Below are 26,729 nucleotides of genomic sequence, written 5' to 3' on the forward strand. Positions count from 1 at the left end.
CATGTAGGCACCAGGTATAAACGGGGCTGCTGAGGGCAACAGTTTAGAGCACCAGTCATGAGACATTCAACATAACTACTGGTGGTTAATTGTAAAATAAACGACTAAAGATGCAACAATGGTAATGTGAAAGATGCTAATGTTATTAGTAATAGTGATATTAATGTTAATAACTACTTCAGATGTTAGCAGTAATGGTGTCAGTCATGTTAAAAAAATACTTCAGATAGGCAATTGCAACATTTATTGGATTTGTTGACTTTCTTTTCAACACATTACAAAAATACATATATGTTCAAGACAGCCGACGTTACTGCTGCTGCTTTGAAACTACTTATTTTTCACAACAATCCCTCAAAAAAGGAAAAAAAGATATTTGTACAAAGAGCAAAAAGTCATGAAAGTTGAAAATGTGTTAAAATTTAAATTTTAAGTGCCATCACAAGAACGTCAACCAACCATGAGAAGAAAAAAAAACAATATTGTCCATGAACGCCTCCTAAAACAGATTTTTTTTATTTTGTTTTATATAAAAAAAAAAAAAACATTTCTCCCATAACCCATTGCAGAATCCCAATCCCAAAATTCCTCTGATATTCTGGATGATTTCTAATTTAAATGTTTTTAAAAAAATCCATATTAGGATAGATTTACCCCCCAAAAAATGACTTTAAACATTTAAATCAAATCACAATTGGATTGGGAAAAGAAAAATAGGCTAACAGAATGTTGGAACCATTTGTTTTTAAAAACACAGCATCATTTATCAATATTACAAAGACACTGTGTATCGTCATACAGTGAGCAAGAAATGATACGTAAACTACTCATGTAAATCTACTTAATGAAAATCCCTCCACCATCATTACCATACAATGCTAGTTATGGCATTCAAAACACAGAGGATTTCATCATTAACATACTTCAAACACTGTAAACATTATTCTGCTACTGAATGTTCTTGTATGAGATGACTAGTTCTGTTTTGCGAGTCTGTCTTCCTGGTTCCTCAATGCGATTAAAATAACTCTCTAGCATCCATATTTTGGATGGAATATATGAAGCTTGTTCAGAAGTGGGAATTGTAGGTTTCTCCTCTCCGCTGTCTCAATTGCAATAATAACAGTTATTGTAGTTATTATCAACTTTGTTCTGAAGTGAGAATTGATAAAAAAAAACATTTTTTTATTGGAATACACTAAAGATGTACTCTTACTGAATATCAACATGTGTCTTCCCCAAACGCATGTCTCTATGGTATCTACACCTTTTCAGCCAGTCGCATACATTATGATAACTAATCTATTCCATTTCCACATGCTGATCTGAAATGGAGGACCATTATGAGATAAGTGTTTTGTGTAAGAATCTGATTTCTGTCAACAAGATGATGATAAATAGGAAGATTTTCATTCGAGTGCACACCCATGTCCAATTGCCTAAACACACACACAGCACATTTAAAACAGGCTGTGTGAAGTGATATCTTTGAGGTGAGGTGATTATCTCTATTGAAGATGGTTGTATTAAGGGAAGATGTGGCCTCAATCTTCCCTAATATTGCTCCTCTTTCTCTCTCTCTGATGTCCTTGGTATTAGATTTGACCAGTAGATATGCATTTGGGTTAAAACACACTTTTCATATGCTTTCAATTTCATTTGAATGACTTTGATCCTTGCTTGGGTCTCTCTCTCTCTCTCTTTCATTCTATGTCTCTCTCCCTCTCTCCCTCTCTCCCTCTATCCCCTCTCTCCCTCTCTCCCTCTCTCCCTCTCTCCCTCTATCCCCTCTCTCCCTCTCTCCCTCTATCCCCTCTCTCCCTCTCTCCCTCTCTCCCTCTATCCCCTCTCTCCCTCTCTCCCTCTCTCCCTCTCTCCCTCTATCCCCTCTCTCCCTCTCTCCCTCTACCCCCTCTCCATTTTCTCTATTTCAATTTTTCATTTTCTACCTCAAGAATGATCCAATCAGATCTCAAGGTCATGTGGCCATCAGTCTAACAGCTGTGCTGAACATTATTACCATAACTCAATGTAACTCAAATAGGGCTTTTTTAGATTCATTCAAGGATGAGCCATCCTCATTCCACGCAGCTGAAAATCACAAATTGTAAATCCCTAAAAGTCACGAACGCCACGTACAGTGTCTTCACAAATCTGTTATTGGGCGTTAAACCCCCATATCGCTTTGTGAAGCAAAATGAACAACCCCCACCTTTTCCTTTTCAAAGCTGCTCCACTAATACATGAACGCTGAGTTAGTGAACTGTGAAAGCAGGCAGGCAGATTGAGGCTTAGAGCACACAGTGGAGAAACACAGGCATTGATATGAATTCCATTCTGAGACCGTTTTGCTGAATCCTGAGGGGATCAGAACTCACCCTGGGCGACGAGAACACTACTGTTCAAGAATTCCCCAGAAGGAACAATGAAATGATTCTAGAAGTGGAATGTACAGTACAATGTAGAATGTTTAAAAGTTTAACTTAACAAATTGGTTTTGATGAAGCTTTATCATGTGTCAAGAGGGTGTAAGGGACATTGCTGCTATGCTGTTCAAATGTAAACAGTATGACCATAGGAAGGAAGCACTATTGAGAGGACCTGTATTGCAATTATCTAGTGAATGGTTGCAATAACAATGTATATTATTCAGAACTTAAATAACTCAAGCCACAGATCTTTGATTGTTTTAGTTAGAGTGGACATTCCGAATGTAAAATATGGGTCTAGTATACATTTCGTTTTTGTTTAATAATGATGGATCAAAGAAAATCTAATATTTACATAATGTTTGATGAAATACAACGGTGTATTCTTCCCAAAACATCCACACACATAACGTTGTATAGGACTCTTCTCCTTTCCACATTTTTACTACAGCAAGTTTGAACTTAAATATTCCCATGGTGATTTAATCCTGCATCTAAGGAGTTCATGTCAATGTCTGCAACCGCTATTTATGTCCCTGGCTAATATTGGGACTGTGGGGACTGGATTGCATCATACTAATAACACATGCTGATATTAAAAAAAGAATAGTTTGTGTAAAATTGGCTGTAATCTATTCAGACTTTTAAAACATCAACATTTGGGGTTTTTTGAAATTCTAAAATGTAAATTGTGTTGTCATAGTGACATTCAGTGCTTGATGTCAGAGATGTTGACCTAATAGGATATTAATAATGCAGATTAAAAATAAATCATTTCTATCATAATTTAAGAACTTTACTCATTTACTTATAGTTTCCTTAAAGGAATTGTTTTTAATTAACAAATCAAAATTACAATTTTATTTATAATCAAATGTGACCTGTTTCAAGTTATGTGTTTTTCTGAGAAAAAAAAATTCAGCATATTTTTTTTTTACTTACTAGCTAGCTACCTAATTCCCTATAAAACCCCACAAAGATGTACCTGCACATGCCCAATATCTTTACAAAACTCCAATAAATACAGACATTATTGCACAGTAGAAAGGCTCAATGGATTCCGAAAATGATAAAATCCTCAGATAGATCAATAGTTGGCAGGAAACTATAGGTTTCTAGAAACATCCCATGTTTCCCTTTGTTATATTTCTCAGTTGGCAGTTTCTGTGACAAAAAAGAACAAACAAAAACAGAATTACATACATTAAATTGTCCCAAAAATATTCAAGAAGATGAAAGATTATCCAGCCAAGCCCCGTGTTGAAGTCCTGTAAGTGTTCATTCAGAATGAGTCTGAGGTGTTAGCCTAGCCTAGCCTTAGCTTTAGCCTAGCGTAACCTAGCCTCTCTCAGCCTCCTCCAGTTTGACGTCGCTGGCCATCAAGTGTTCCCCGTGCCACTTCTTCATGTGTTTCTCCAGGGTGCTGTAGACGCTGAAGGGCATGTGGCAGATGTCACAGCGGTACACCTCCTTCCCAAACTGCCCGTGGGTCTTCATGTGGCGAGTTAGCTTGGAGCTCTGTGCGCAGGCGTAGCTGCACAGGTCACACTTGTAGGGCCTCTCTCCCGTGTGGCTGCGTCGGTGCACCGTCAGGTTGCTGCAGTTCTTGAATATCTTCCCACAGTACTCGCAGGTGTCGCTCCGTCTGCTCTCCTTACTAGGGGGTCGACCTGGCCCAGGACCCCGCAGGAGGTGAGGGGTGGAGCTGCCGCTGCGGCCCGATGCGCCCACTCCCTCCAGGAATTCCCCAGGAGAGGTGGAGAAGCGGAGGGAACCCGTCTCGGAGGAGGAGTGCTCTGAGGAGGTGGCGAAGGGGGACTGGTGGGCGTCACTGAAGCCGTGGAGGAAAGGTTCTCTGATGAAGTGGCGTGAAGCGGCGTAACCCGCCAGGAGCTGGGAGTACATGTTCTCTGGGGAGATGAGGGTCGGAGCCGCGGGGAGCTCCAACTCCTTCTCCACCTTCACATCAAATAGAACGAAATTAAAGTTTATTTACACTGAATTTAACAAATCTAAACCCAGTAAAACAATACAACTAGATAAGAGAAAAATGATGTACTTCTTTCAGCAGTCTAAAAGTATTGGAAACAGTTGTGTAAACGACAAACATAAGAAAACATAAAAACACAAGTTATTTAAAAATAATAAAAGTCACTTAAAGGAGTAGCTAAAAGGGGGTTCTTACCTTGATTCTCTTGTTGGAGGGGTTGGGGCTGGTGATGGGGGTGGGCCGGCGGTGGAACAGTCCAGAGAAAGAGTCTTCAGACCCACTGATCCTTCCGTTCATCAAGGGCCTTTCCTCTCTTCCACTTTCTCTCTCTCTGTCCATCGCCCTGTCCAACGCTCGCTCTCTGTCCCGCTCCATCTCCATCTCCCCCCTCCCTATATCTCCCCCCTCTCTCGACTCTCTATTAGGCTGCCTCTCCCTATCCAGACTCATGGTCTTCTTGGAAGGGGCCAGCCTCAGGTGATTGTCCAGGTGGTTGTATGGGTGCATGATACCCACCCCTCCGCTCTCCGTCACTCTATCCCCACCATGAGGCTTCTCGTCTGGGGAAGGCCTCGACCCGTTCTCCCTGTTCTTGTGGAACTCTGAGTCCATGCTCAGGTTAGACTCAGGCCTACTTAGGCCGTTCCTCATCTCCTCCTCATCCTCAATTTCTTCCTCCTCTTCTTCCTCTTCCTCATCCTCTTCCTCCTCCTCGTTGTCCATCCCCATTCTTCCCTCCCCCTCTCTGCTCTTCTCCTCCCCCTCTCCTACCTCTCCTCTATTCTCCTGTTCAGGGGAGCTCCCCATGGAGCCTGACTTGTGTATGTGTGTCTTCATGTGTCTCTTCAGCTTGGAGGCTTGAGAACAGGCATGGTCACACAGATGACACTTGTAGGGCCTCTCTCCTGTGTGACTCCGTCTGTGGACTATCAGGTTACTCTGGAACTTGAAGGACTTTCCACAAAACTCACAGGACTTGGACTTGGCTTGGGCCTGGACCTGAATGAATGAATGAATATATGAACAAATTAATTCTTAATTGTCCCATAGGGGAAATGTCTTGGCAACATTACAGGCAATTCTGTAATACATATAAGACATTACAATACATACATCAGCATATATCCCAGGACACACTGCACATACCTGGGCCTGGTTCTGGCCCTGGGGAGGAGTGGTGGCGTTTCCCTGAGGCGTGGGGGGCTGTGGGGGGTAGGTGAGGAACGGTGGGGGCTTGGAGCCCGACTGGAAGAGAGTTGGACTCAGCAGGCGGTGCATGGGGGGCACCCGGGTGGGCGAGAGAGGAGGTGTAGGGCCTCCGTTGTTAGTATTGTTGCCAACCGCCAGCTCTCTGAGCCTTCTGGAGAAGTCCATGGAAGGAGGATCCATTGGGGTCAGACGCATCACCCTCTCGAAGGCACTTGGGTGCTGGAAGAGCAGGGGCCCCATCTCCTCTGGACCCAGGCGCTCCAGGAGGTGTCTGGGGGGCGGGGGTCTGACGAAGGGTGGGGTGGCAGGGAGCCGGGTGTCCAGATAGCCCGGAGGGGGACGGGGGTGGTGAGGGTGTTGGGGATGGTGTGGGTGGTGCTCCCTGAGTAGTGGCGCCGCCATTCGGAGGAGGTGGAAGGAGTTAGAGGTGTCCCCCAGGAAGGTTGGTAAGGGAGAACGAGGGAGGGAGTCTCCCCCACCCATGGGAGGGGGGAGGGCCATGCGAGGGGTGAGGGTGTAGTTGGAGGGGTGTGTGTCCAGATAGATGCGGATGCCGTGGGTGTGTTGGGCATGCTGGAGCAGGAACCAGGCGCTGGTGAAGGTCTGTTTACAAGAGGTGCAAATGTAGCTGGACGGCTCATCTTTACCTGAGAAAGAGAGAGGGGGGGGGGGGGGTGGAAAAGGGAGCGAGAAAAAGGGAGCGATTGTAAGTGGTTGGTTCCTATTTTAATAAGTGGTATCTGCTAAATGACTAACATGAGAAGAATGTAGAAAGGAATGCATGACTGACTCACACTGTAATACAGTTTTGAATCACCTACATAACAACATAGGTATAATCAACATACATACATTATCGTTTGGCATGTCTGGAACGACAGCATATAAAATTAGGATCTCAATGACCTTTTCACACGACCCTGCTGTACACCAACATAACAACATGACGTGAGAGAGATATTGTATTCTATTCTCCCAGGACAGTCGACTTCATCACAGAGCTCCCACGGAGAGAATATCATATGATAACCTGGGTGAGAGAATATCATATGATAACCTGGGTGAGAGAATATCATATGATAACCTGAGTGAGAGAATATCATATGATAACCTGGGTGAGAGAATATCATATGATAACCTGGGTGAGAGAATATCATATGATAACCTGGGTGAGAGAATATCATATGATAACCTGGGTGAGAGAATATCATATGATAACCTGGGTGAGAGAATATCATATGATAACCTGGGTGAGAGAATATCATATGATAACCTGGGTGAGAGAATGTCATATGATAACCTGGGTGAGAGAATATCATATGATAACCTGGGTGAGAGAATATCATATGATAACCTGAGTGAGAGAATATCATATGATAACCTGGGTGAGAGAATATCATATGATAACCTGGGTGAGAGAATATCATATGATAACCTGGGTGAGAGAATATCATATGATAACCTGGGTGAGAGAATATCATATGATAACCTGGGTGAGAGAATATCATATGATAACCTGAGTGAGAGAATATCATATGATAACCTGAGTAAGAGAATATCATATGATAACCTGAGTAAGAGAATATCATATGATAACCTGAGTGAGAGAATATCATATGATAACCTGGGTGAGAGAATATCATATGATAACCTGGGTGAGAGAATATCATATGATAACCTGAGTGAGAGAATATCATATGATAACCTGAGTGAGAGATGTCATATGATAACCTGAGTGAGAGAATGGTTAGTGTGATCTCCTCACACAAACACATATGCATTTATGAGCAATACGAACTATATGCAAACAAACCCGGGGCTACCTAGGGGCAGGATAATACTAATGTGTGTGTGTGTGTGTGTGTGTGTTTTGGTGTGGGGGAACTAAAGATATATGACAAGAGAGAGACAGGGAGAGGGAAGAAAGAGGGAGCTGAGAAAGGAAGAGAGAGAGAGAAACGCCTCCGCGAGGGTGACAGCATTCCCTCCCCCATATGACCCCCTAGGCACAACTACAACAACATAACCAACAAAAACAGGTCACAACTCCTGCAGCTCTGTCGCATGCTGGGTGTGTACAGTACATAGTCAATGGTACAGTGGGCTTTGAGATGACTCCTCTGGTAGGTGCACCTATAGCTCATCTCTTGGCAGTAGTACTGTAGACTACTTTATCACTGACCTCAACCCAGAGTCTCTCTCTCAGAGTGCCTACTTGAAACAGAGCAATACTCAATCATGAGGCATCAAAGCCAAAGGAATAACGCTATAGATGGAAGGAATGTAGTGTGGAAACCTACAGTGCCTTCCACTAATATTGGCACCCTTGGTAAATATGAGAAAAATGGCTGTGAAAAAAAGGTCTTCGCTGTTTATCCGCTTGGTATTTCAGTCAAAATATTCACAAAAATCAAACCTTAAATTGAAGTAAAATCATTAAAAAATAAATAAAACGGAAATAAATTAAATAAATATTTTTCTCCGAAACATGTGTGCCACAATTAATGGCACCCCTAGACATTCTTATGAGTAAAATCTAGCTGAAGAATATTCCCATTCATATTTTACAGTTTAAAGTTCACCTGAGAGATTAGGAACACTTAAGTGGTAAGCCATGACTTCCTGTTTCACTGGGGTATAAATATGAGGTGACACACAGGCCAAGTTCCCATAGTCATCCATCACTATGGGAAATACAGTATACAGTAATGATGTGTGACAAAAGGTTGTTGAGAGCAAAAATCAGAAAATATCTCAACGGTTGAAAATTCCCATTTCCACGATCAGGGCAATAATTAACAAGTTTAAAACAACTGGAGATGTTAACAATCGTCTTGGAAGAGGACGTGTGTCCTATTTTGACCCCGAGCACAGTGAGGGGGATAGCTTGAGTGGACAAAACATCTCCAAGGATCACAGCTGGAGAATTGCAGACGTGAGTTGGGTTTTGGGGTAAAAAAAAGTCTCCAAAAAATACAATCAAACGCCACCTACGTAACAACAAGTTGTTTGGAAGGGTTGCCATAGAAAAGCCTTTGTGTAACGATCGTCGTCGGTGGAAGGAAGAGTGGACCAAAGCGCCCCGTGGAAAGTGTTCATGATATTTATTTACAAGAAACACTCAAACAAAAATCCCCCAAAACGAAAGCGAACAGTTCCGTCAGGCACAGACACTAAACAGAAAATAACACCCCCACAAAACCCAAATGGAAAATCACAACTTATATATATGATCCCCAATCAGAGACATCGATAGACAGCTGCCTCTGATTGGGAACCACATTCGGCAAAACAACAAAGAAATAGAAAACATAGATTTGCCCACCCGAGTCCCACCCTGACCTAACCAAACATAGAGAATAAATAAGTATCTCTAAGGTCAGGGCGTGACACTTTGCTGTCATCAAACAACAAACTCAAGCGCCTACAGTTTGCCAAACGTTACTGGAACTTTCAATGGGACCAGGTTCTATGTTCAGATGAGACCAACATAGGGTTTCAATGGGACCAGGTTCTATGTTCAGATGAGACCAACATAGGGTTTCAATGGGACCAGGTTCTATGGTCAGATGAGACCAACATAGGGTTTCAATGGGACCAGGTTCTATGTTCAGATGAGACCAACATAGGGTTTCAATGGGACCAGGTTCTATGGTCAGATGAGACCAACATAGGGTTTCAATGGGACCAGGTTCTATGTTCAGATGAGACCAACATAGGGTTTCAATGGGACCAGGTTCTATGTTCAGATGAGACCAACATAGGGTTTCAATGGGACCAGGTTCTATGGTCAGATGAGACCAACATAGGGTTTCAATGGGACCAGGTTCTATGGTCAGATGAGACCAATATAGAGTTTCAATGGGACCAGGTTCTATGGTCAGATGAGACCAACATAGGGTTTCAATGGGACCAGGTTCTATGGTCAGATGAGACCAATATAGAGTTTCAATGGGACCAGGTTCTATGGTCAGATGAGACCAACATTGGGTTTCAATGGGACCAGGTTCTATGGTCAGATGAGACCAATATAGAGTTTCAATGGGACCACGTTCTATGGTCAGATGAGACCAACATAGGGTTTCAATGGGACCAGGTTCTATGGTCAGATGAGACCAACATAGGGTTTCAATGGGACCAGGTTCTATGGTCAGATGAGACCAATATAGGGTTTATAGAACCCAATATAGAAAAGTACCTCGTCCCTACTGTGAAGTATGGTGGTGGATCTTCGATGTTGTGGGGCTGTTTTTCTTCCAAAGGCCCTGGACAACTGGCTAGGACACATGGTATCATGGACTCCATTAAGTACCAGCAGATATTACCTCAAAACCTGACTGACTCTGCTAGGAAGCTTAAACTGGGCCTTGGTTGGATCTTCCAGCAGGACAATGAACCAAAGCACACCTCAAAATCAACACGAAAATGGTTCACTGACCACAGAATCAAGGTTTTGCCCTGGCCATCCCAGTCCCCTGACCTAAACCCCATGGAAAACCTGTGTGATGAGCTGAAGAGGAGAGTCCACAAGCGTGGACCTGGGAATCTGATGGATCTGGAGAGATTCTGTATGGAGGAATGGTCTCAGACCCCTTGCCATGTGTTCTCCAACCTCATTACACATTATAGGAGAAGACTCAGAGCTGTTATCTTGGCAAAGGAAGGTTTAAAGGCACAGTCAACTTAGTGTATGTAAACCTCTGACCCACTGGAATTGTGATACAGTGAATTATAAGTGAAATAATCTGTCTGTAAACAATTGTTGGAAAAATGACTTATGTCATACACAAAGTAGATGTCCTAACCGACCTAAGTGCATGTAAACGTCCGACTTCAACTGTATTTCCGTGAGGGGTGACCCACAACATGTTGATAAAGTCTCATATGTATTGGGTGAAATACCACAGTGTGCCATCACAGCAGCAATATTTGAGAGAGAGAGAGAGATAGCAATAGAGAGAGAGAGAGAGAGAGAGCAATAGAGAGAGAGAGAGAGAGAGAGAGGGAGAAATAGAGAGAGATGGCAGTAGAGAGAGAGAGAGAGATAGCAATAGAAGAGAGAGAGAGAGAGGGAGAGAGAGAGAGAGAGAGAGAGAGAGAGAGGAGAGAGAGAGAGAGAGAGAGAGAGAGGGAGAAATAGAGAGAGAGAGAGAGAGAGAGAGAGAGAGAGAGAGAGAGAGAGAGAGAGAGAGAGAGACAGAGAGAGAGAGAGAGAGGGAGAAATAGAGAGAGAGAGAGAGAGAGAGAGAGAGAGAGAGAAAGAGAGAGGGAGAAATAGAGAGAGAGAGAGGGAGAAATAGAGAAAGATAGCAGTAGAGAGAGAGAGAGAGAGAGATAGCAATAGAAGAGAGAGAGAGAGAGAGAAGAGAGAGAGAGAGAGAGAGAGAGACAGAGAGAGAGATAGAGAGAGAGAGAGAGAGAGGAGAGAAGAGAGAGGAGAGAGGAGAGACAGAGAGACAGAGAGAGAGAAGAGAGAGAGAGAGAAGAGAGAGAGAGAGAGAGAGAGAGAGAGAGAGAGAGAGAGAGAGAGAGAGAGAGAGAGAGAGAGGGAGAAATAGAGAGAGAGAGAGAGAGAGAGAGAGGGAGAAATAGAGAGAGAAAGCAGTAGAGAGAGAGAGAGAGAGTTTGTGGTTCTCACTAGGCATATGCATCAACTTCTTCATGTTATGTGGGTCTACCTCCAGGGAGACAGAAGTATGTGGGGCCTACTCCGACTCTGCCGTGTTCCCGGCCCAGGATTAACGTTTAGTAATCAAACAAAGGGTGTTTAAAATGGCTCCACACACACACACAGCACTGATTGAGAGAAGAACAGACCATTTCAGTAAATGAGCCTCTCATTAACTCGCTGACCTGCCTCCCCGGGGCTCTGTCTAACCAATCACTGAGCCAAGAGGGGCACACGTCGCCACAGTTACTGGAGTCTGTGTGGAGCGTGTTGCGTGTGTCGGTACGCTAGGCTGTCTACCTGTGTTTAGTTTGGCTGGTCTTCACAGACCTGTTTGGCAGCTGAGCGCTGGACAGCTTACAACTTGGACGGAGAGAAGAGAGGGAGAGAGGGAACCAGAGATGAGGAGGAGGGGAGTGTAAGTAGAGAGTCTTTAGGGACCATGGTGGTTTTAGAGCTTTTTCCTGATAGAACTGTGCAGTTGAACATCACGGGGGGGGGTCACTATGGAATAAAGCCATACCACGCTCTTAGTCCTGCAATTACATATATTTCAATACTAGGTCATGAACATCTCAGCAATGTGTGTGTGTGTGTATGTGTGTGTGTGTGAGTGTGTGTGTGTGTGAGTGTGTGGCTAGCTAATCAAACCCGCACAGACCCCCTCCCTGTGCGAATTTGCAATCTTGTCACATCTTCCAGAGAGAATGCCATATGCTGTTAGATCTGCGTGGCAGTTAATGGACTGGCAGCTTAATGTCTCTCTGCTAATGTCTCTCTTCTGATGGCTCTCTGCTGATGGCCCTCTGCTGATGGCGCTCTTCTGATGGCTCTTCTGCTGATGGCTCTCTTCTGATGGCTCTCTGCTAATGGCTCTCTGCTAATGGCTCTGCTAATGGCTCTCTGCTGATGGCTCTCTGCCGATGGCTCTCTGCCGATGGCTCTCTGTGATGGCTCTCTGCCGATGGCTCTCTGCTGATGGCTCTCTTGCCGATGGCTCTCTGCTAATGGCTCTCCTCTGATGGCTCTCTGCTAATGGCTCTCTGCTAATGCTCTCTGCTAATGGCTCTCTTCTGATGGCTCTCTGCTAATGGCTCTCTGCTGATGGCTCTCTGCTAATGGCTCTCCTCTGATGGCTCTCTGCTAATGCCTAATGACTGAAAAACACTAATTTCATCATGTTCCCTTACAAGCATGAGAAGTGAGGGTAACATGGAGAGGGGGAGGAGGAGAGAGGGGGGGGGGGGGAGAGAGAGAGGGGGAGGAGAGAGAGAGGGGGAGGAGGAGGAGAGAGATAAAGGATATGCAAATGATTCAATCAGGACTTGCCAATCAGCTGTCTCTGTGTGATGCTGTGAAATCCCACATCTCCATGAAGTAGAGCCACATGGAGTCACACCAGAGTAGACACACACACCAGAGTAGACACACACACCAGAGTAGACACACACACCAGAGTAGACACACACACCAGTGTAGACACACACACCAGAGTAGACACACACACCAGAGTAGACACACACACCAGAGTAGACACACACACCAGTGTAGACACACACACCAGAGTAGACACACACACCAGAGTAGACACACACACCAGTGTAGACACACACACCAGAGTAGACACACACACCAGAGTAGACACACACACCGAGTAGACACACACACCAGTGTAGACACACACACCAGAGTAGACACACACACCAGAGTTAGACACACACACCAGTGTAGACACACACACCAGAGTAGACACACACACCAGAGTAGACACACACACCAGAGTAGACACACACACCAGAGTAGACACACACACCAGAGTAGACACACACACCAGAGTAGACACACACACCAGTGTAGACACACACACCAGAGTAGAGTAGACACACACACCCAGAGTAGACACACACACCAGATGTAGACACACACACCAGAGTAGACACACACACCAGAGTAGACACACACACCAGATGTAGACACACACACCAGAGTAGACACACACACCAGAGTAGAACACACACACCAGAGTAGACACACACACCAGAGTAGACACACACACCAGAGTAGACACACACCCAGAGTAGACACACACACCAGAGTAGACACACACACCAGTAGTAGACACCACACACCAGAGTATAGACACACACACCAGTAGTAGACACACACACCAGATGTAGACACACACACAGTTAGGGACACACACACCAGAGTAGACACACACACCAGAGTAGACACACACACCAGGTAGACACACACCAGAGTAGACACACACACCAGAGTAGACACACACACCAGTGTAGACACACACACCAGAGTAGACACACACACCAGTGTAGACACACACACCAGAGTAGACACACACACCAGAGTAGACACACACACCAGAGTAGACACACACACCAGTGTAGACACACACAACCAGAGTAGACACACACACCAGTGTAGACACACACACCAGAGTAGACACACACACCAGAGTAGACACACACACCAGTGTAGACACACACACCAGAGTAGACACACACACCAGAGTAGACACACACACCAGTGTAGACACACACACCAGAGTAGACACACCACACCAGAGTAGACGCACACACCAGTGTAGACACACACACCAGAGTAGACACACACACCAGAGTAGACACACACACCAGTGTAGACACACAAACCAGAGTAGACACACACACCGAGTAGACACCACACACCAGAGTAGACACACACACCAGAGTAGGACACACACAACCAGAGTAGGACACACACACCAGTGTAGACACACACACCAGAGTAGACACACACACCAGAGTAGACCACACACACCAGAGTAGACACACACACCAGAGTAGACACACACACCAGATGTAGACACACACACCAGTAGTAGACACACACACCAGAGTAGACACACACACCAGTGTAGACACACACACCAGTGTAGACACACACACCAGTGTAGACACACACACCAGAGTAGACACACACACCAGAGTAGACACACACACCAGAGTAGACACACACACCAGTGTAGACACACACACCAGAGTAGACACACACACCAGAGTAGACACACACACCAGTGTAGACACACACACCAGAGTAGACACACACACCAGTGTAGACACACACACCAGAGTAGACACACACACCAGAGTAGACACACACACCAGAGTAGACACACACACCAGTGTAGACACACACACCAGAGTAGACACACACACCAGTGTAGACACACACACCAGAGTAGACAACACACACCAGTAGTAGACACACACACCAGAGAGACACACACACCAGTAGACACACACCAGTGTAGACACACACACCAGTGTAGACCACACACACCAGAGTAGACACACACACCAGAGTAGACACACACACCAGAGTAGACCACACACACCAGTGTAGACACACACACCAGAGTAGACACACACACCAGTGTAGACACACAACACCAGAGTAGACACACACACCAGAGTAGACACACACACCAGAGTAGACACACACACCAGTGTAGACACACACACCAGAGTAGCACACACACCAGAGTAGACACACACACCGTGTAGACACACACACCAGAGTAGACACACACACCGGAGTAGCTACAAGGGGAGCGGTTGTTGCTATGTAGCTGTCGCTCCAGCCAATAAAAGCTCCTCGCTATGATTCAATTTGCAGTAATTACCATGGTCTATCTACTGACCCACACATACTCACTTCTGTCCTCTCATACACACCACACACACACATACACCACACTTCTGTCCCCTCATACACACACACACACACACACACACACAACATACACACTCACTTCTGTCCTCTCATACACACACACACATACACACACTTCTGTCCTCTCATACACACACACATATACACACACACACACACACACACACACATACACACACTTCTGTCCCCTCATACACACACACATATACACACACACACACACACACACGTACACACACACTTCTGTCCTCTCATACACACACACATACACACACTTCTGTCCTCTCATACACACACACACACACACACACACTTCTGTCCTCTCATACACACGCACACACACGCGCACACACACACACACACTCACACTTCTGTCCTCTCATACACACACCACACACACTTCTGTCCTCTCATATACACAACACACACACACACTTCTGTCGTCTCATAAGGTATGACACACACGCACATACACACACACACACTTCTGTCCTCTCATTCACACACACACATACACACACACTCAACCCTCTTCCGCTGACCAGGAAGTTCAACTACTACCGTGCTTACACTCCAAATTATGTGGGAGGGGCCAGTAACCGTAGTGGGAGGAGCCAGTAGTCAGACAGGACATCATTAATGGTGGGTATATGCGTATAGGTGGGCCAATCATAAAATCGTTTCCCTCCCTCCTGGGTTAGTTTTTACTAAACCCCCACCAGCCAATTAGGTATTCTGTAGGGACCTTAGATCTTAAACCTAACAGCGCTTATATTCTTTCCAGATTGGCTTTTATAGCAATTATTTGTCTTAAAAGCACAAACACAATGCCAGGGAGCAGAGAGAAAGAGAGGGAGGGAGGGAGGGAGAGAGAGTGAGAGAGGGAGGGAGAGAGAAGGAGATAAGGGAGAGAGAGGGAGAGAGAGAGAGCGGGAGAGGGAGAGAGAGGAGAGGAGGAGAGAGAGGAGAGAGAGGGAGAGAGAGGGAGGAGGAGAGAGGGGAGAGAGAGAGCGGGAGAGGAAGAGAGGGAAGGAGAGAGAGATAGAGAACTGTGCCATGGTATTGAATGATTACATCTGGGGTTGAAGAAAGTGAGGCTTGGTGAGGTTTGAAGCAGTAGACACGGTAACACTCGGTATCCCTATTCCAACCCAACATTTGAGAAAAATGTCAAGTCTGTGAGAGCTAGTCACACACACACACACACACACACACACACACCACACACACACACACACACACACACACACACACACACACACACACACACACACACACACACACACACACACACACACACTCCTGACAAACCCACACACAAACAGGGCCTCCCATCCTGGGTGCACCTGTCAGGGGAGGAGCTGACCCCTCTGGTCTTGTATCTGACCCGTCTGGGCTTGTATCTGACCCCTCTGGTGTTTTATCTGACCCCTCTGTTCTTGTATCTGACCCCTCTGGTGTTTGATCTGACCCGTCTGGTGTTGTATCTGACCCCTCTGGTGTTGTAAACAGGTTCTCATTAGCCTGGCTGTGATCTAGAGGCTCCCGGAGGTCCCCTTCAAACTCACCCCCCTACTCCTGTTCCTTCAGCTCGTACCCCCTGCTCTCCTCCCTGTCTCCTCACCTCCTCCCCTCCTCCCCTCGCCCCCTTCTCCCTTTCCTTCCCGACCTTCCCCTCCTGTCTCTGCCTTCTCTGCATGCCCCTCTCAGCTCTGCTCCGATGGTTTGTTGTTTGTCATAATGGGGGCTAATCAGGCAATAGAAGGCTATGTAGAGCAGAACAGAACAGAACAGAACAGAACAGAGCAGAACAGAACAGAACAGAATAGTGCAGAACAGAACAGAACAGAGCAGAACAGAACAGAGCAGAGCAGAACAGAATAGAATAGTGCAGAACAGAACAGAGCAGAACAGAGCAGAGCAGAACAGAGCAGAACAGAACAGAACAGAGCAGAACAGAACAGAATAGTGCAGAACAGAACGGAATTGAGCAGAGCAGAATATAGCAGAACAGAACAAAATTGAGTAGAACAGAACAGAGCAGAACAGAACAGAGCAGAACAGAATTGAGCAGAGCAGAATATAGCAGAACAGAACAAAATTGAGTAGAACAGAACAGAGCAGAACAGAGCAGAACAGAACAGAATTGAGCAGAGCAGAATATAGCAGAACAGAACAGAATAGAGCAGAACAGAACAGAATAGAGCAGAACAAAACAGGATTGAGTAGAACAGAACAGAACAGAACAGAATTGAGCAGAGCAGAATATAGCAGAACAGAACAGAATTGAGCAGAGCAGAACAGAATTGAGCAGAGCAGAATAGAGCAGAGCAGAACAGAGCAGAACAGAGCAGAGCAGAGCCGAACAGAACAGAGCAGAACAGAGCAGAGCCAAACAGAACAGAACAGAGCAGAACAGAGCAGAGCAGAGTAGAACAGAACAGAGCAGAACAGAGTAGAACAGAACAGAGCAGAACAGAACAGAATATAACAGAACAGAACAGAATAGAACAGAACAGAGCAGAACAGAATATAACAGAACAGAACAGAATAGAACAGAACAGAGCAGAACAGAATATAACAGAACAGAACAGAATAGAATATAACAGAACAGAACAGAATAGAACAGAACAGAGGCAGAACAGAATATAACAGAACAGAACAGAATAGAATATAACAGAACAGAACAGAACAGAACAGAACAGAATAGAACAGAACAGAACAGAACAGAATAGAATATAACAGAACAGAACAGAACAGAATATAACAGAACAGAACAGAACAGAACAGAATATAACAGAACAGAACAGAATATAACAGAACAGAACAGAATATAACAGAACAGAACAGAACAGAATATAACAGAACAGAACAGAATAGAACAGAACAGAGCAGAACAGAATATAACAGAACAGAACAGAATAGAATATAACAGAACAGAACAGAACAGAACAGAATAGAACAGAACAGAACAGAATATAACAGAACAGAACAGAAAATAACAGAATATAACAGAACAGAACAGAATAGAACAGAGCAGAACAGAACAGAACAGAGCAGAACAGAATAGAACAGTGCAGAACAGAACAGAGCAGAACAGAACAGAATATAACAGAACAGAACAGAACAGAACAGAGCAGAACAGAGCAGAACAGAAAGAATATAACAGAATATAACAGAACAGAACAGAATAGAATAGAACAGAACAGAATAGAACAGAGCAGAACAGAACAGAACAGAGCAGAACAGAACAGAATATAACAGAGCAGAACAGAATAGAATAGAACAGAACAGAACAGAGCAGAACAGAGTAGAACAGAACAGAGCAGAACAGAACAGAATATAACAGAGCAGAACAGAACAGAACAGAACAGAGCAGAACAGAACAGAGCAGCATATAGCCACTGTGAGGGTGGCAGTAGCAGGAACAGAGTACGGCTCTCAAACTAACTCAAAGCAGGCCCAGGCCAACTATAACCACTTACATGTGTGTGAGCTCTGTTGGTGTGTGTGGTGTGTGTGTGTGTGTGTGTGTGTGTGTGTGTGTGTGTGTGTGTGTGTGTGTGTGTGTGTGTGTGTGTTGTGGTGTGTGTGTGTGTGTGTGTGTGTGTGTGTGTGTGTGTGTGTGTGTGTGTGTGTGTGTGTGTGTGTGTGTGTGTGTGTGCATTTGCAGTCAATCTGAACTAGGCCTGCTGAAAGCCCGGACAGACAGAGGGAGGCTTTAAGAGGACGGGGCTGCCAAATCGGTGTGTGGGATACAAGGACAAACACGCACATACACACACACAAACACACACACACACACCTGGCTAAGGTATGTCTGGCTCCCTGATCTGTATGTCTCATAAGATGCAGGTCAACTGAGTGAAGGGAACAATACAGGTATCAGAAACAGAACAAGACAGTAAACAACCAGCCTCTCGTGTATCATGTATCTCCAGCAGCATAACCAGAGACAGACAATAACAACCAGCCTCTCGTGTAGCTAACTGTGAGAGCTGCTCTGCTGTGCTCCAAGCCTCCGAGGCATCTCTCAGGGCCACGGGGACAAGCTGTGAAAAAGAACTGGAAAGACCTCTCTGTCAGTAAGAGCTATGGTTCTTGACTCAGCCTCTATAGTCGCTCAAAAAAATAAAATAAACACAGAGCTCCAAAGGTGCATCAGCTTCCTGAGGCATCTGCCTGACTCATCCACTCATAACTGTAGTGTGTGTGTGTGTGTGTGTGTGGGGGGGGGGGTCCCACTGTGTCTGCTGTCTATCATGTGTCGCTGGATGAGGTTGATGGATGACTATGACATCTGCTTGTGCTTGAGAGAAAACAAAATTAAGGGAATATATATATATATATATATATATATAGAGAGAGAGAGAGAGAGAGGAGAGAGACAGAGAGAGAGAGAGAGGGAGAGACAGAGGGAGAGAGAGAGAGAGAGAGAGAGAGAGAGAGACAGAGAGAGAGAGAGACAGAGAGAGAGAGAGAGACAGAGAGAGAGAGAGACAGAGACAGAGAGTCCCCTAAGCAAGCTGGTCCTGGGGCTCTGTTCACAAACACAAACACACACTACAGAGCCCCAGGACAGCAGCACAATTAGACCCAACCAAATCATGAGAAAACAAAAAGATAACTACTTAACACATTGGAAAGAATTAACAAAAACAGAGCAAACTAGAATGCTATTTGGCCCTACACAGAGAGTACACAGCGGCCAGAATACCTGACCACTGTGACTGACCCAAATAAGGAAAGCCTTGACTATGTACAGACTCAGTGAGCTAGCCTTGCTATTGAGAAGGCCGCCGTAGGCAGACATGGCTCTCAAGAGAAGACAGGCTATGTGCTCACTGCCCACAAATGAGGTGGAAACTGAGCTGCACTTCCTAACCTCCTGCCCAATGTATGACCATATTAGAGAGACATATTTCCCTCAGATTACACAGATCCACAAAGAATTTGAAAACAAATCCAATTTTGAAAAACTCCCATATCTACTGGGTGAAATTCCACAGGTGTGCCATCACAGCAGCAAGATTTGTGACCTGTTGCCACGAGAAAAGGGCAACCAGTGAAGAACAAACACCATTGTAAATACAAACACATATTTATGCTTATTTATTTTATCTTGTGTCCTTTAACCATTTGTACATTGTTAGAACACTGTATATATATATATAATATGACATTTGTAATGTCTTTACTGTTTTGAAACTTCTGTATGTGTAATGTTTACTGTTCATTTTTGTTGTTTTTCACTTTATATATTTACTTTGTATGTTGTCTACCTCACTTGCTTTGGCAGAGAGACAGAGAGAGAGAGAGACAGAGAGAGACAGAGAGAGAGAGATAGAGACAGAGAGAGACAGAGAGAGAGAGAGAGAGACAGAGAGAGAGAGAGGAGAGAGAGAAGAGAGACAGAGAGAGAGAGAGAGAGACAGAGAGAGACAGAGAGAGAGAGAGAGAGAGAGAGAGAGAGAGAGAGAGAGACAGAGAGAGAGACAGAGAGAGACAGAGAGAGAGAGAGAGAGAGAGAGAGAGAGAGAGAGAGAGAGAGAGAGAGACAGAGAGAGACAGAGAGAGAGAGAGAGAGACAGATCTAATATGGTCTCTCTCTCTCTGTCAGGTCATATGGTCTCTCTCTGTCAGTTCATATGGTCTCTCTCTCTCTGTCAGTTCATATGGTCTCTCTCTCTCTGTCAGGTCATATGGTCTCTCTCTCTCTGTCAGGTCATATGGTCTCTCTCTGTCAGTTCATATGGTCTCTCTCTGTCAGTTCATATGGTCTCTCTCTGTCAGTTCATATGGTCTCTCTCTGTCAGTTCATATGGTCTCTCTCTGTCAGTTCATATGGTCTCTCTCTGTCAGTTCATATGGTCTCTCTCTCTCTGTCAGGTCATATGGTCTCTCTCTCTCTGTCAGGTCATATGGTCTCTCTCTGTCAGGTCATATGGTCTCTCTCTCTCTGTCAGGTCATATGGTCTCTCTCTGTCAGTTCATATGGTCTCTCTCTCTCTCTCTGTCAGGTCATATGGTCTCTCTCTCTCTGTCAGGTCATATGGTCTCTCTCTCTCTGTCAGGTCATATGGTCTCTCTCTCTGTCAGGTCATATGGTCTCTCTCTGTCAGGTCATATGGTCTCTCTCTCTGTCAGTTCATATGGTCTCTCTCTCTGTCAGGTCATATGGTCTCTCTCTGTCAGGTCATATGGTCTCTCTCTCTCTGTCAGGTCATATGGTCTCTCTCTCTCTGTCAGTTCATATGGTCTCTCTCTCTCTGTCAGTTCATATGGTCTCTCTCTCTCTGTCAGTTCATATGGTCTCTCTCTGTCAGGTCATATGGTCTCTCTCTCTCTGTCAGTTCATATGGTCTCTCTCTCTCTGTCAGTTTAGTATGGTCTCTCTCTGTCAGGTCATATGGTCTCTCTTTCTCTGTCAGGTCATATGGTCTCTCTCTCTCTGTCAGGTCATATGTCTCTCTCTCTCTGTCAGTTCATATGGTCTCTCTCTCTCTGTCAGTTCATATGGTCTCTCTCTCTCTGTCAGGTCATATGGTCTCTCTCTCTGTCAGGTCATATGGTCTCTCTCTCTGTCAGTTCATATGGTCTCTCTCTCTCTGTCAGTTCATATGGTCTCTCTCTCTGTCAGTTCATATGGTCTCTCTCTGTCAGGTCATATGGTCTCTCTCTCTCTCTGTCAGGTCATATGGTCTCTGTCTGTCAGTTCATATGGTCTCTCTCTCTCTGTCAGGTCATATGGTCTCTCTCTCTCTCAATTCAATTCAATTCAAGGGCTTTATTGGCATGGGAAACATGTGTTAACATTGCCAAAGCAAGTGAGGTAGATAATATATAAAGTGAATATATAAAGTGAAATAAACAATAAAAATTAACAGTAAACATCACACATACAGAAGTTTCAAAACAATAAAGACATTACAAATGTCATATTATATATATATATTCAGTGTTTTAACAATGTACAAATAGTTAAGTTTTTCAAGGGAAAATAAATTAGCATAAATATGGGTTGTATTTACAATGGTGTTTGTTCTTCACTGGTTGCCCTTTTCTCGTGGCAACAGGTCACAAATCTTGCTGCTATCTCTCTCTCTCTCTCTGTCAGGTCATATGGTCTCTCTCTCTCTCTGTCTGTCAGGTCACATGGTCTCTCTCTCTCTGTCTGTCAGTTCATATGGGCACTCTCTCCCTCTGTCAGGTCATATGGTCTCTCTCTCTCTCTCTCTCTCTGTCTGTCAGTTCATATGGGCTCTCTCTCTCCCTCTCTGTCAGGTCATATGGTCTCTCTCTCTCTCTCTGTCTGGTCAGTTCATATGGTCCCTCTCTCTCTCTCTCTCTCTCTCTCTCTCTCTCTGTCAAATCATATGGTCTCTCTCTCTCTCTGTCTGTCAGGTCACATGGTCTCTCTCTGTCTGTCAGTTCATATGGGCTCTCTCTCTGTCTGTCAGTTCATATGGTCTCTCTCTCCCACTCTGTCAGTTCATATGGGCTCTCTCTCTGTCTGTCAGTTCATATGGTCTCTCTCTCCCACTCTGTCAGGTCATATGGTCTTTCTCTCTGTCTGTCAGTTCATATGGGCTCTCTCTCTGTCTGTCAGTTCATATGGGCTCTCTCTCTGTCTGTCAGTTCATATGGTCTCTCTCTCCCTCTCTGTCAGGTCATATGGTCTCTCTCTCTCGTTCTCTCTCTCTCTCTCTCTCTCTCTCTCCTCTCTCTCTCTCCTCTGTCCTGTCAAGTCATATGGTCTCCTTCTCTGTCTGTCAGTTCATATGGGCTCTCTCTCTGTCTGTCAGTTCATATGGGCTCTCTCTGTCTGTCAGTTCATATGGTCTCTCTCTCTCTGTCTGTCAGTTAATATGGGCTCTCTCTCTTTGTAATAATCATTTTGCTGAGACTTAAAAAACGTCACATGGAGTGTGGCTGTTCTGCTGCTCTGCAGGGCTGTGGGAGGTACTGTAAGCATGTCCCAGGTGGGGAGTAGGGGGGTCTGGGGCTTGAGGAAGAAATAGGAGGGATTGAAGGAGAATGGTGAGCACTAGTGGTGGGGAAGTTGGACTGAGGGATAGAGGACTGAGGGATAGAGGACTGAGAGATAGAGGACTGAGGGATAGAGGGACTGAGACATAGAGGACTGAGACATAGAGGACTGAGAGATAGAGGACTGAGGGATAGAGGACTGAGGGATAGAGGACTGAGAGATAGAGGACTGAGGGATAGAGGACTGAGACATAGAGGACTGAGGGATAGAGGACTGAGGGATAGAGGACTGAGACATAGAGGACTGAGGGATAGAGGACTGAGAGATAGAGGACTGAGGGATAGAGGACTGAGACATAGAGACTGAGGGATAGAGGACTGAGGGATAGAGGACTGAGGGATAGAGGACTGAGACATAGAGGACTGAGGGATAGAGGACTGAGGGTATAGAGGACTGAGGGATAGAGGACTGAGAGATAGAGGACTGAGACATAGAGGACTGAGGGATAGAGGACTGAGACATAGAGGACTGAGACATAGAGGACTGAGGGGATAGAGGACTGAGGGATAGAGGACTGAGACATAGAGGACTGAGGGATAGAGGACTGAGGAATAGAGGACTGAGGGATAGAGGACTGAGGGATAGAGGACTGAGACATAGAGGACTGAGGGATAGAGGACTGAGGGATAGAGGACTGAGGGATAGAGGACTGAGACATAGAGGACTGAGGGATAGAGGACTGAGACATAGAGGACTGAGACATAGAGGACTGAGGGATAGAGGACTGAGAGATAGAGGACTGAGAGATAGAGGACTGAGGGATAGAGGATTGAGGGATAGAGGACTGAGGGATAGAGGACTGAGACATAGAGGACTGAGACATAGAGGACTGAGGGATAGAGGACTGAGGGATAGAGGACTGAGATATAAGGACTGAGGGATAGAGGACTGAGGGATAGAGGACTGAGGATAGAGGACTGAGACATAGAGGACTGAGACATAGAGGACTGAGGGATAGAGGACTGAGGGATAGAGGACTGAGGGATAGAGGACTGAGACATAGAGGATTGGGGATAGAGGACTGAGGATAGAGGACTGAGGGATAGAGGACTGAGAGGATAGAGACTGAGGAGACTAGAGGACTGAGGGATAGAGGACTGAGGGATGAGGACTGAGGGATAGAGGACTGAGAGACGGAGGACTGAGGGATAGAGGACTGAGGGATAGAGGACTGAGGTTGGTACTGAGGCTGGGGCTGAGGCTGCAGGACTGGGACACTAGTGGACTGGCAGACATGCCGACATATGGGTTACTAACCCTCAGCAGCAGTGTGGAGCATTCTCTGGGTTCAGACAGCACAGTACACTGCAGTGTAAACAGCCCCAGCCAGCTAATCCAGTCCCTTATTCCACTGTAAACTACCACCACTCTCACAGTAGAACAAGCCTTTCCATCCTAACCAATCAGGAGCTATAAAAACCTGCTCGTCACATGCTGCCTTAGACCTGGGACCGTAGTCACAAACTTCTCAGAGTAGGAGTGCTGATCTAGGATCAGACAGACACCAGTAGAAGGGATGTTACAGTAATACCTAGTATACAAATGGGTGGTCCACTACACTCTGTGACAGTCAGCTACAGCACAAATTCAGGCTTCAGCAGGAGACAGTAGAACAACAGGGAGGAGATGTTATCACTATAAAAGCCATGTCTCCAGGTCAACTCTATCTGTGGACTTCTCAAACAAAGTGAGGGGCGTATCGAACCCAAACCGTCTCTTGGCTCGCAGCGGAGGTGTAAGCTAAAATAACACACCTCACTCCACAACAGTCCCCCCTCCCCCTCCCCTAAATCACATTCATGCACAGCAGAAGACACACACAGAGAGACACACACTGTGAGAACGATGGGGATGTGTTTGACCCTGGACTTCCCCTATGGGTTTATTTCTCTGCTCCTGTAGAGCGAGAGATGTGACATTTGAAATGTCTTTATTATTTTGGAGTGTAATGTTTACTGTTAATTTATTATTATCTATTTCACTTTGTTTATTATCTATTTCACTTTCTTTGGGAATATAAACATTTTTCCAATGCCAACAAAGCCCTTTGAATTGAATTGAAATTGATAGAAAAGAGAGAGAGAGGATGAAGAGAGAGACAGAACAAAAAGAGAGAGAGAGGAGAGAGAAATAAAGAGAGAGAGAGAGGAGAGAGATGACAGAGAGAGAGAGGAAGGAGAGAGAGAGAGAAGAGAGAGAGAGAGAGAAGAAATAAAGAGAGAGAGAGAGAGAGAGAGAGTGAGAGGACGAGAGAGAGAGAGAGAGAGAGAGCATCCCTGCTCTTATCAATCTGATACATGTCCTGCTCCTGGCACGGCTCCTGCATAGCTTATAGTTAAGAAGGCTTCATCCATCCAGTCTTAACACACACAGACTGAAGTAGGGGCCTGCGCTGTCCCACCACACCCAGCTACCCTGCTGTTACCTCCTGCACAGGCCCAGACTAGCTTCTTGCTCCGCTGGCTCCAATCACACTGATAACATCTGACTCTTTCTTTTTAGCTCTGTTCTGGGAAGAGCACGGAGGAGAAGGGGTGTGTGTGTGTGTGTGTGTGTGTGTGTGTGTGTGTGTGTGTGTGTGTGGTGTGTGTGTGTGTGTGTGTGTGTGTGTGTGTGTGTGTGTGTGTGTGTGTGTGTGTGTGTGTGTGTGTGTGTGTGTGTGTGTGTGCGTGTGTGTGTGTGTGTGTGTGTTTAGGTTGACTTGTTATCATGGTACCCTCTGCAACCTTGCAGAGATAATTCCCTTGGGTCTGTTGGCATCAGCCATTCTCTTTTTCAATAAGGAAGGGGGTAATATACAATATAAAACTCCACAATGATTTAGATCAAATTATTGAGCAGGGACAGTACATACATTATTATAAGATTTAATAAAACAAAAAGAAGATATGATATTATTTGAACAACATAATTTCCATTATTTGTCTGTGATTCATACAACTGACAATAATGTAGCTAGTAACAATGTAGTTTAATAATGTAGCTGTTAATAATGTAAATTAATAATGTAGCTGTTAAGAATGTAAATTAATAATGTAGCTGTTAAGAATGTAAATTAATAATGTAGCTGTTAAGAATGTAAATTAATAATGTAGCTGTTAAGAATTTAACTTAATAATGTAGCTATTAGCAATTTAACTTAATAATGTAGCTATTAACAATTTAACTTAATAATGTAGCTGTTAATAATTTAACTTAATAATGTAGCTGTTGACAATTTAACTTAATAATGTAGCTGTTAATAATTTAAATTAATAATGTGGCTGTTAACAATTTAACTTAATAATGTACTGTAGCTATTAACAATTTAAGTTAATACTGTTGCTATTAACAAGTAGCTATTCAAAATTGTACTTAATAATGTAGCTATTAACAATGTAACTTAATAATGTAGCAGTTAACAATTTAACTTGATAATGTAGGTGTTAACAATTTACCTTGATAATGTAGCTGTTAACAATTTAACTTAATAATGTAGCAGTTAACAATTTAACTTAATAATGTAGCTATTAACAATTTAACTCAATAATGTAGCTGTTAACAATTTAACTTAATAATGTAGCAGTTAACAATTTAACTTAATAATGTAGCTATTAACAATTTAACTCAATAATGTAGCAGTTAACAATTTAACTTAATAATGTAGCT

The 26,729-nt window shown here is 44.6% G+C and overlaps 1 protein-coding gene across 2 annotated transcripts in view; it reads right to left on the reverse strand.

Annotated features, from left to right (window-relative positions):
* Positions 1–229: 229 nt before the first annotated feature.
* Positions 230–26,729, reverse strand: part of LOC109882572 (B-cell lymphoma/leukemia 11B) — a 57,980-nt gene continuing 31,480 nt past the window's right edge. The window contains exons 3-5 of one of the 2 annotated variants that reach the window (XM_031836829.1): positions 5,566–6,275; positions 4,615–5,418; positions 230–4,388 (exon numbers count right to left, since the gene is read on the reverse strand). In XM_031836829.1, coding sequence (XP_031692689.1) covers positions 3,768–4,388; positions 4,615–5,418; positions 5,566–6,275 — 2,135 coding nt within the window. In that variant the 3' untranslated portion in view covers positions 230–3,767. The remainder of the gene's footprint in view (positions 4,389–4,614; positions 5,419–5,565; positions 6,276–26,729) is intronic. The other variant, XM_031836830.1, reaches the window with a different exon arrangement.

This window comes from Oncorhynchus kisutch, linkage group LG12 (assembly GCF_002021735.2).
Source record: "Oncorhynchus kisutch isolate 150728-3 linkage group LG12, Okis_V2, whole genome shotgun sequence".
Classification (NCBI taxonomy): Eukaryota; Metazoa; Chordata; class Actinopteri; order Salmoniformes; family Salmonidae; genus Oncorhynchus; species Oncorhynchus kisutch.